Genomic DNA, 12363 nt, shown 5'->3' with positions numbered 1-12363 from the left:
TGGCACCGAATGAAGATTGGAGAAAAGCTATAGGGCTATACTTTGGATGCAATTCTATTTCCATGTGCCTAGCCATTCATAGCTATCTTGTTTGTATACTTTTTAGCATACCATCCCTATATCCTTTTGCATTTCCAATGCTTTTTTATTCTCGTGTATATACACTTGTGCCCGATATTATTCATACCCCTCGGATCTTTGAGATTTCTATAAGAATATTGCTCAAACCAGAAGGTAGACAATATTAAAGGGATTTCAAACAATAAATCAAGCATAAGCATTTAATTTAAACTCAACAAATAAATAAATTATGCAAGTTTGAAACATTATACAAAGAAAAACAATAATGGCACTAGTTCAAAATTATTCATACCTCTCTTACTAATAGTCAATAGCATGCCCTTTATTCTTAATAACTGCCTGTAACCGTTTGGGATATTTATCAACAAGGTTTTTACAAGCATCAACACTGATTTTTGACCATTCTTCAATGCAGTAGTTCTCCAAATCCCTCAAATTTCTAGGTTTCCGCTTTTTAACCTCAGTTTTCAATATGTGCCAGAGGTTTTCGATAGGGTTCAGGTCGGGACTCTGGCTAGGCCATTCCAAAACATTAATTTGATTATCCTCAAACCATTTCTTGACTATTTTGGCAGTATGTTTTGGATCATTATCCTGTTGAAAGACCCAGTTTGGTCCTAAATGGAGCTTCTCCGCATCCTGTCTAATGTTTTTCTGGAGTATCTCCAAATATTGCTCCTTCTTCATGGTTCCATCTATCTTGACCAAACTACCTGGACCACTAGCCGAAAAGGAGCCCCAAAACATTAGGCTACCACCACCATGTTTCACCGTGGGTATGGTGTTCTTTGGGTTGTAAGCTTCTCCTTTCTTCCTTCAAACATAAGAAGCATCCATATGGTCAAACAATTCAATTTTTGTTTCGTCAGTCCACAAAATACTTGAGAAAACGGACTCTGGAGAATTCACATGGGTCCTAGCAAACTTTAGACGTGCTGCAAGGTGTTTTCCGGTGTGCAATGGAGTCCTTCTTGGTCTTCTTCCTTTCAGACCATTTTCATGCAGAGTCCTTTGCAATGTTTGCCTTGATATTTTTATGCCAGAAGACTCCAGATTTTCTAAAATGTCCTTATTAGTGGTGGTTGGATTTGCATTAACACTTCTTACAATATTCCTGGTGGCTCTAGCAGACAGTTTCCTTTTCCTTCCTCTACCAATCAAGTTGTTTGTTGTGTGGTGGCTCTGGAATTTTTTGATGATGCTCTGTACTGTTGCTGTAGGGACCTCAAATTTCTTGGAAATTGACTTGTAACCTAAACCATCCTTATGTGAATTCACAATTTTAGTCCTAAGATCATTACTAAGCTCTTTTTTCTTCCTCATTCTAATAATTTTTATTCTTTTATTGGTTTTCAGTTGATATCATTTTAATTTCTGAAAAATGCAAAAAACGAAATGAAATTAATCAAAGGTTGTATAAAAGCATTCAAAATAAGAATCAAACAGAAAACAAACAGTCAGAAACTCGATTAATACTGAAAAAATAAGGGGGTATGATTATTTTTGAACATTGCAGATTTTATAAATAGCTGTATATTTCTTTTATTACAAGTATCCCGAGATTTTAAAATGACGAAAATGATCAGAAGAGGTTTATTAAGAATATGTATCAATATGGACGTAAACAATAAATTCTTACAAAAGTTACACCTAATAAACTCAATTTTCAAGGGGGGTATGAATAATATCGGGCACAAGTGTATATATATATATATATATAGGCAGGTGCAGGACAAATTGAAACTACAACTTTTATAATGCATTAAAAGTCTCAAAATGTATTGATATTGGCTTTTTTTTATCTCTTTGCAAATGAAAAAGTAAATCATGTTCTGCAAAGCCAAAAAAACAATTATGCTCACCCCTTCTCTTTTTCTTTCTCTCTTACTTTCCTGTCTGAAGATACTAACTTCAAATATTTTGAAATCAAACTTTACAAGAAAGTGACAATATTTTATTTTCGAGGTTTTAGAGGTAAAGTTTAAAAGCAATAGCTACGTAATGTTCAAATTATGGGTCTGAAAAATCATCAAAATTGATTTCATTAAAATGATCAGATCAGATGACTCAAATTTAGGCTAAAAATTTGGCCTTACAAAATTACTAAAATGTTTCAAAGGTTGTTTCTTTTAAAGCTTATCAAAAAAATAAAAACCTAGATGCCCTATCTAGCATAGATGACCTGTTCACATAAAGATGTGAAAGTAGTGAACTATTTTATCAGCTGTTTGGTTCTCAATCTTTGTCCGTGGCATCACTCAAATCTAATGGTGGGTCTTTTGGCTTTAATTCAAGAATTAGATGTTATAATGAAACAATCAACTGAATATTTCACTAATCATTTCTTACAATTCCTTGATTATTAATGAAAACTTCAAATGAGCATTCATGTGATGATGGATTGATCACTCGTCTTCCGATGAAATCTAAAGGACTGTAAAAGAAATAAATACTTGAATGATATTAAATCCTACTTCATGAAATTGTTGTAGAGATCTGAAATCTGGTTGAGTGCTCTTGTGTTGAAGTTTTCAAAAGGGTATCTTGACTGTTATTGAAATTGCTGACCAAATCCTTTAGTTATTCCAAAGAGGCAGTATTGCTAAAAATACTTTTCTATATAAGATAAAATATTGGAAACCTAGTTTTGTATTTGAATTAGGAGTCATTACAAAAGTTTTTTTTGTTTTTTGTTTTTTTTTACTCAAAAAGATCTACAAAGATGGAAATAGTACCATTTTAAAATGGACAACCTTTTGTGCTCCAGAATTTATTTTTCTCCATGGTCATCACTATTCTCAATGCACTTTTGACAGAAATTCAATGACTTATCTGTTTCTGATGGGCATCCATGACAAGAGTTGCTTTCTTAATCTCACACTAAGAACAGAGGGATGAAACTTTAAGGTCATGAATACAAAAGTTCAATCATCATAATAATGTAATTTGCAATCCCTTCTGATCCATTCAGGCTGAATAAAAAAATAAGACATTACTTTTGTAGTATAGAAATTAGAAAGCCAAATGATTTTTTTTTATTATTTATTTATGACTTTCGACTTTTCATATTTTTTCTTTTTGTACATCTTTCTCATCGGAAAGCTTGTTCATTTCTTAAGATAAATTTATTTTAGAGTAAAAAAAAAAAAAAACATTATTTGGCTTTCTAATTTCTATACTAGGATTCAAATATGAAACCATGTTTTCTAATGTGCCAATATTTTAATCTTTACACTGTGTGGCATAAGACATTTAAAATAACCATTCTACTGAATATTATCCACAAGAGATTTTAGATCTGATTGAAAAAATGATTTACAAAAAGAAAAAAAAAAATGTCAGAATCTGATAGACTTTAAAATCTAAATCTTATTCATTCTTTAAGATAATTTATTTAAAAAAAAAAATGCAAGACACATTGTTATTTCTATACTGTAACATTTTCGTAAAATCTTAAAGAAAATGTTTCATATTACAACTATAATCTTAAAAGGTGTCTTCAATAGCAACTTGTTAGAGGGAATAACTTAACATGAATTTATTTATTATATGGGTCGTTATTTGATATTTTGATTTAAAAAAAAATATGATTCTGAACCCCATGAAAGTTTTACAGGTACATCTGTTTTTGCCAGTTGTTGAAATGTTTGCTATTTATTAACTGATGTTATATGCTTTGCATTCTTATCAACTACTGATCTCTTCTTTTTTTTTTTTTTTTTCTTTTTACTCAGAATTATTTCATCCTCTCGTCTTCAATGGACAAAACTGTACGTTTATGGCATATTTCTAGAAGGGAATGTCTGTGCACATTCCAACATATAGACTTTGTCACAGCCATTGTCTTCCATCCCAAAGTGAGTTTTTCTCTATTCAGTTTTAAATTACTAACATAGGGAAAGAAAGTGATCTGTTCTCTTTAAATATTTATCATTATAAAATAATTATTAAATCTGTTAAACATTATTTGGTGATCAACTAGAATTACTCCTTTATTAAAAAAAAAAATACAGAAAAATCTTTATAGTGCACATCCCATGACGAAACAAAGATCTAAAAATTGCATTAATTGATCGAATAGTTTTTTTTTTTTTTTTTTTTTTTATAAAGAAAATCATGAAGTGATTAATTGAAAATTGTAGACATTTCAATGCAGATCTCATAAGTTGGAATTGAATTATTTGCCCTTTTCTCTTGAAGATGGCAATGCAAGACTGGTTCCTTCTCACTTATCCTTAAAATTTTGATTTTCCTAGTTGAAAATAAAACTACTTGATCAATTTACATAATTTTTGGAATATGACATTTTCATTCCATCGTAGGTACATATATCAGATTTTTTTAATATGGGGGAAATTCTGAACAAGAAATCGTTATTTTTATCCTTAAATTTTTTTATCAATATATTTTTTTTTTTATTACACAAATCAAATATGAAAACATTTTGTTCCTTTTTTAATTTTTCAAACAATTGTTTTGGTTTTTTAATTCTTTAAACAATTTTGTTCTTTTCTCTAGGACGACCGTTACTTTTTGAGTGGTTCTCTTGATGGCAAACTTCGGCTATGGAACATCCCCGAAAAGAAAGTAACCATGTGGAATGAAGTGAGCGGACCATCTAATTTAATCACAACAGCAAATTTCTGTAATAATGGCAAATATGCAGTCGTTGGGACATATGATGGGAAATGTATATTTTTTACAACGGAGGTAAATTGTTTGGTATTTATTTTATCTGTTCAGCATTTCAGACAAATCAATTATGTATAATTATTGCAGACCATTTTAATTTTATTCCTTAATTAAAAGTTTATAACATTTCTGGTTTCGTTTGGCAGCATTCTGCCATTTTGTTTCTGAATTTTTGAGATTAGGATTGATTATTTGTGTTATTTGGATTCTTAGGACTACTATTCTCATCTTGAGTGTTATTTTCACGTTTCGATCAATGTGACCTCCAGGTTTCTTCAGGTGTATCTTGAACTTTGGAAATCTGCATGGAGTTTTGAATGGAACCCTTTATTTAATGCATTGGGGTAGCATGCTCTTGTTCCATCAGCCATGACTAAGTAGAAGTTCTAAATAATTCACAATTGTATTTTCAGTGTTGCTTGTATTAAGGATTAAAACTTCAACTTCGAGTGCCCACACTGTAACTGAGGTTGAAGTTCCAGCCTCAGTGCGATTGACACTCCAAACACAATTGCAAATTACTTAGAACTTCTACTTCATCATAGCTAATGGAATGAGAGTATGCTACTTCCATAGATTAAATAAAGGATTCCATTTGAAATTCTGTTTAAAAGAAAGATTCTAGAGTTTGACAAGATACACTTGAAGATCAGGGATAACACTCAAGATGAGGACAGTAGTTTGAATAATCCAAATAATATGAATTCTACAATTCTGTTTTCAAGATTAGATTTCTCTCACTCTCTTATTTACAAATCCACTTCCACGTGAATGAATGAAGCATTTATCATGTTTTCCACTTTAAAATAAAAAAAAAACTCTACAAACAATTCTTTGAAGTTTCTCATTCTGTTTATTCACATACTTGAACCGTTTATTTTAGAGAAATCAACATTTTAGGTTTTGAGACCATGTTCTGTCTCTCAAATATATTTTGTAGTTTGACTTTCATTTTGGCTTACTCTTCAACTTGTTTCTGATAATTATATAGTTTTTTTGTTATTTAGAATGTAAAATAGGGGGTGAGCTGCCAGAATTGTTTGATTTAATAATTTTAACAAACCATTTAAATTTAAATTTATTTCTGTTCATTTTTACTTGTAATTTATGTTAAATCATTCTTCCAGAAGAATTGTTTTAAGTTAAAGTTTTGGAGGAATGCTATGCAAAGTGATGGTCTGAAGTGAAAATCAACATTTGTAGCGTTGGAAAGCTTTTAGAAAAAGGAAAGTTCCTCTGCTCAGTGTGTGGAAAGGGAGTCTGGTGTATTTTTTTAAATTTTTATTTATTTATTTATAAATTTATTAATTTATTTATAAATAAGATTCATATGAAATGTGAGTCTTAAAGTTAGGATTTTAAATCTGGATAGTATAGGAGATGTGTGTAGAAGAATAGACTTTTGTAATATGCTCATGTTGAAAAATTGATTAGTTTTTGGATGAGTAGATGTACAACAGTTGAGGTAGCAAATTCACCAAAATGTAAAAGAAAAAAAAATTAATTCAGAGGAAAGTGAAAGAAAAACAAGGGACAAAGTGATAAAAATAGATCTAAAGGAAAAATAAAAACCTGGCAAGACAAGTTGTCCTGGGCCCAACTCTTTTCCTGATCTACGTTAATGATCTTCCAAATCACATCCTTACATCATTCGTAGACATTTATGCTGATGACACGACCATCCATGGTAGTACATCTAAGACCGTAAACGACCAAGTTCTCTCCGATTCTCTCTCCTCTGATCTTGAGCACGTTGTACAATGGGGAAAGGAGTGGCTGGTTACTTTTAATGCATCTAAAACCAAGCTTCTATCTTTACATCATCAACGTTCTGATCCCCATCTGGCATCAATTGAAATGAATGGCTCTCGTCTTGGGGAGACGTCATGTTTTGACAAGCTTCTGGGCTTGACCTTTACTCCTGATCTTAAATGGAACACGTACATCAAATCTGTTGCCAAGGCCGCTGGAAAAATAGTGGTATCCTTCTATCGATCCAGTAGATATCTCACTGCTGATGCAATTCTCTATCCATATAAGAGCCAGGTATGTCCAAGGATTGAGTACTGTTGTCACATCTGGGCAGGAGCTGCTAGAAAAGACTTGTCCTGCCTTGATAGAGTTCAAAATAGACTTCATAGTCTTGTAGGAGATGTCCCTTTCTCTTCCCTGCAACCTCTATCTCACAGAAGAGATGTTGCGAGTTTGTCTCTGCTTTATTGTTATTTTCATGGCAAGTGCTTAACTGAGCTTCAATCTATGGTCCCCCCTCGCCAAACTTTCACAAGAAACACTTGTCTAGCTGAAATCTCCACTCTTTATCTGTGCCTAAACCTAAACATAGATTCCATGAACAAAGCTTCTTAGAACTGCACACCTGTGGAACTGTCTTCCTTTTTCCTGCTTTCCAGCAAACTACAATCTGATTGTCTTCAAGTCCAACGTAAGCAAGTTCTTGATGAGCTGTTCCACTTAAGTTAACAAATTTACCAAATTTCCATTACTAACGATTACTATATTGTCCAATTGACTACTGTACACTCTTAACCCTTATCCTCGAGTGGTCTCCATGCCTTGATAAGTGGTGATTCCTATGTGTAAAAAAAAAAAATAAAAAAAGTTTTCTTAAAACCATCCAACACATATGAATGTTCAACAGAATATGATGAAGCTTTTATGAAATGTCAGTTCAATATTAAACACAAGTTAAGCAGATTTTGAGATGAACTTGATTTATTTTTTATTAAAACATTTCTTTTTTATTTTAGCAATTGAAATATTCAACACAAATTCATGTCCGATCAACCCGGGGTAAAAATGCAAAAGGGCGTAAAGTTACTGGGATTGAACCTCTTCCTGGAGAAGATAAGGTAGGAATTCAGAGGAGGTTAATATTTTTTTTTTTTATTATTTGGACAGATCCATACTCTAATTTTCAAGAATTATTCAATGTTATTTTTATTTACATAAATTTTACCAAATATTATCATATAAACATCTTTTTCAACTTATAATTTTGAAATTTTTAAAGTCAATGTTTATCATTTTATCATTGCTATTATTGAGTTTTATATATGCAGAAGTGTCATGGTTTAAATGTTGAAAGAATGATCGTACCCATATCTCAGAATGAGGTCTTATTCTTGTAATTCTTGAAGAAAACTCTCTCATGAGTTAAAATGTTTCCTGATTATGCAAGTAGTCACTTGTGGCTTTGTCTGCTTTGGTAAGAGTTTGTCAAAATCAGATCTCGCCGTCCGTGCAAACATGGTTTCCGCCGGTGAGACTTCTGTTGGAGTATTAGGATTAGGTGTAATTCTATACACGTAAGAACTGTTGGAGGGCTTTATCTATTGGTGTACCTTGAGCTTTCAATGTTTTTTTTGTTTTTTTTCTCTTCTCAAATTAACACTAGCCAGGTTTTGCTTTGTGAATATCAGTGTGTAAATTCTTTTCGAATTACCATCAATTTTTATTTTGGATTCAAATTTCTCCATCACCAGTTTGTTGTAGTTTAAATGTTGAAAGAAAAACAAGAAGGCTTTGAAATAGTGAAATATATATATATATATATATATATATATATATATATATATAATGCTGACAGCCCACTCAGGAACGCTGACCATGCAGTGATAATGGTAGAAATCGCCCTAAATTCTAGACCCAAAACTGAAGAGTCAGTGCTCAAAACAACGAGATATTATAAAAAGGCTGACTGGGAAGCCATCAGAGATCTTATCAGAGATGCCTCATGGGGAAATATTTTTTCTCTTCCTGCTGAACAGTGCGCAAATGAGACGACTGAATGGTTCAAAACAGCAATTGAAGCACATGTTCCCATGTGGAAATTTTATAGCAAGCTCCACTCTCCCCAATGGTTTACTTCGACTTGCGCAAATGCCATTGCTCAAAGGCAGCATGCATACCGCAGATTTAACCGATATAAGTCGATTCAAACAAACAGAAGTCTATAGAAGCTAGAAGTAACGTTAAGAAAGAAATAGCGACAGCTAAGAGAGAATTTACTGAAACCACTAAAAAAATACATCGAAGCACAAAAACTAGGAAATCGTGACTCCTGGAAAATCTACAACAGTCTAGTAAATAATGGGCAATCAACCAATTCCCCCACTAACCAACAATCACGAGGTTGTTTGCTCAGTAACCGACAAGGCTAATATGCTTGCCAGTCGGTTTGCCTCGAACTCCACACTGGACCCTTCCAACCACCCTTTGCCTGACTTTCCTTTGCAGACAGATGCCACGCTAGACGATCTAAAAATCACCCCTGCTCAGGTACATGCTATCATAAAAAACCTTGGCACTTCAAAAGCATGTGGACCTGATCTCATCCCAGCTGTGCTATTAAAAAAGTGCTCAGTCGAAGTAGCGCCAGTTCTCTCCAAACTCTACAACAAATGCCTTAATGAATCATGCTTTCCGGGCTGTTGGAAAACTGCTTCTGTTGTACCAGTATTCAAGAATTCTGGCGAAAGAACTGACCCATCAAATTATCGCCCATTAGCCTCCTCCCACTTTTCACCAAAATATTTGAGACCATAATTAACCATGCTCTAGTCCGGCCCCTTACAGATGCTAAACTTCTGACTGACAAACAATATGGATTTAGACAAGCTCGTTCCACAGCTGACATCCTCACTGTAATCTTTGAAAGTATATACCATTCACTGGACAAAGCGGGGGAGGGCAGAGCGGTAGCTCTAGATATATCTAAGGCCTTTGACAGGGTATGGCATGAGGGTCTCCTCAGGAAAATTAAATCATATGGTATCACTGGTAGAATACTTAACATAATTAAATCCTTCTTAGATAAGAGAAAAATCCAGGTTGTCCTCCACGGTCGTACATCTAAACAGTGTGATATAAATGCGGGAGTGCCTCAGGGGTCTATCCTTGGACCTCTATTGTTCCTAATATTTATTAATGACCTCCCCGACAAAACTGCCTCTGAGATGGGTATATATGCTGATGACACCACGCTCTATAACAGGCATGACAGGAAAACAAATGAACACATAACTAAAGAAATGGCAAAAACACTAGAGGATGACCTCCAATCTGTAGTGGAATGGGGACATAAATGGATGGTCACATTCAGTGCTGCCAAGACTAAACTGGTTTCCTTCAATAATTACAAGAAACCTTCTCTGCCACCAATAGCAATGGCCAGTGACTACCTGTCTGAGAGTACATCTTTCAAACTGCTTGGCCTAATGTTCACAGGAAACATGAGTTGGAACAATTGAGAGTTTAAAGGCAACAAAAAAATCTTTTTAAGCAAAAAAAATATTTCAGCACAACCAAAGATATTTTATAAAAATGTTCTGGAATTACCAAGAAATCCTACTGGATGACCACTATATTGCAAGTAGATGTATTTTCTTATGGGTTTTATGTTCCATAGCATGTTCTGTTGTATAGCATTTCATTTTTATTGGAAATTCTTATGCTTTTAAATGTTGAGAGGAGAGGGAGAGAGAGAATGATAACTGGTTCTTTAACTTCATTGTAGATTTACTATTTTTGTTAGATAACATTTTTCTATTATTTTTTCAGATTTCCTTAATTCTTTCTCTCCCATAAAGAGAATCTGTCTCCTTTGATATTAATGGCTTACGTTTTCACTTCCAATTTGTTTTTAACCTATTTAAGGTTTTATTTCTTTTTGATAATTCTTATTTGGAATCACTTATGGTTCTTGTCCAGAATTTCCCCTATTAAAAAGCAAAAATACAGAATCTGTATGATGTACGTAGTCTTGATAAAATGAATATATCGTATTCCAAAAAATCACATGAATTGATGAAGTAATTCTATTTTTATGAAGAAAATCATTTTTAAGTGATTAATGGAAATTTGTAGGCATTACAAAATAAATCTAGCAAGTATGAATTATTTCTTTTGTTTTCAAAACGGTGGGTGATACAGTCGCTTGTTGGATACTTTTTTTTTTTAATAAACTTTTATGTGATTTTTTTTTTTTTTTTTTTTTTTTTTTTAAATATATTTTTGTTTCATCATAAGTGTTGCTATTAAAGATTTGGGATAAAAAAATAAATTTACTTTAAGTTTTAAGAGAAATTTTGGGGATTTTACATTTTTTGTTATTTAACTCGTATGTTGTGAATGAGGTTTAGACGATGGGTAAAAAAAAAAAAAATTCTGAAAATTTCAGAAACCAATGTAACTCGAATTTTGGCTCTATACAATGAAGTGCATGTAAGATTAATTATATGCAAACAACTTTCCTAACATCTTGGAAAACTTTTCTTTTTTTTTTTAACAAGAATATGTGAGGTTACAAACTAAATGCTACAAACAATCATTTGACGAAGTGCATTATTACAAATTAGTTTTTGCATAAAGACATGTATGACTAAGCTTCTGATTTGTTACATTTGCTGATTTCACACTGTTTATGTGTTACAAATATTGCAACAATTTTTAGTATTTCATTAGCAACTAACGAGTAAATATTTGGAATGGCCTCCATTAACTTGTATTAAAAGATCATGAAATGAAATAAAAAGTAAATATTTTATCTTTTACATAAAAATATTTTTATATGTATCACTGCATTTTTATTGTATTATTTTTTAATTTTTTTTTTTTAAGCCTTTTTTATAAATTTTGCTAAAAAAGGGATTTATATACAGTTAAGTGCACAACTTTTTTTGCATTTTTTTTTTTTGTTTATTTATCTATTAAAGATTCTTGTGACCACAAATGATTCTCGAATCCGACTCTATGATTTAAGAGACTTAACGTTAACTTGCAAATACAAAGGTGGAACAAACAACAGCAGCCAAATAAAAGCCAGCTTCAGGTGAGTACGATGATGGGTTATACCAAAGTGTTATGAAAATGTTATTTAAAGTTATTTTCTTGTGAATAAATTTGTTGAATAACTGAATATTCATGTTCATTTAGAAATGCAAGATTTTCTTTTATAAACATTTTCCTACAATTTAGATTAATTTTTCATTACTTAAATTTCTCAGATTACATAATTTTTAACTATTAATATTAACTAGTAATATTATTTACTAGTAAGAATAATGAAAAACTGCTTTAATCTTTAAAAATTTCTTCAATATGATTTCTTTGTGATTATCTGTAAAATTAAAACCATTTGAAAACCTTGTCTCTCCCAATTTTTCCAAGGCACAAAGATTTCTTTTTCTAAAATTTCCCCAACAGTTTTGTCATTTGAGTTTTTTTTTTTTTTTTTCTTAGTGCAAAAGGAAAATACATTGTATGTGGTTCTGAAGATCATTTTGTTTATCTATGGAAAACTCAGCACGACTACTACAAGTTTTCATCTGCCAGAAGAGATCGTAATGATTATTGGGAAGCCATTAAGGGTGAGAAAAGTTTAAGTCCAGATTTTTTTGTTTCATAAAATATAAAATGTGTAACAGACGTGTTTTTGCTGCTTCTCTTTAAATATTCCTGGCAAGACTGATTATAATTTTGACGTCAATCAGAATGTTTTGCTTTGTTACATGACACTTCAATGTCCGCCAGCAGATGAGACAATCATCTGAAGTTGAAGGCAAATCTTTT

At 32.1% G+C, this 12363-nt stretch overlaps 1 protein-coding gene across 3 annotated transcripts in view; it reads left to right on the top strand.

Annotated features, from left to right (window-relative positions):
* The window catches only part of LOC145288060 (WD repeat-containing protein 44-like), a 147121-nt gene that overhangs the window by 133587 nt on the left and 1171 nt on the right, over nucleotides 1–12363 (top strand). For all 3 annotated transcript variants that reach the window (XM_080136096.1, XM_080136095.1, XM_080136094.1), the window contains 5 exons: nucleotides 3816–3938; nucleotides 4600–4791; nucleotides 7542–7643; nucleotides 11508–11623; nucleotides 12034–12161. In XM_080136096.1, coding sequence (XP_079992222.1) covers nucleotides 3816–3938; nucleotides 4600–4791; nucleotides 7542–7643; nucleotides 11508–11623; nucleotides 12034–12161 — 661 coding nt within the window. The remainder of the gene's footprint in view (nucleotides 1–3815; nucleotides 3939–4599; nucleotides 4792–7541; nucleotides 7644–11507; nucleotides 11624–12033; nucleotides 12162–12363) is intronic.

Source organism: Euprymna scolopes, chromosome 11 (genome assembly GCF_053919585.1).
Source record: "Euprymna scolopes isolate OS-2025 chromosome 11, ASM5391958v1, whole genome shotgun sequence".
Classification (NCBI taxonomy): Eukaryota; Metazoa; Mollusca; class Cephalopoda; order Sepiida; family Sepiolidae; genus Euprymna; species Euprymna scolopes.
Note: the sequence above shows the minus strand (reverse complement) of the source record. Positions and strands in the feature narration are given on the sequence as shown.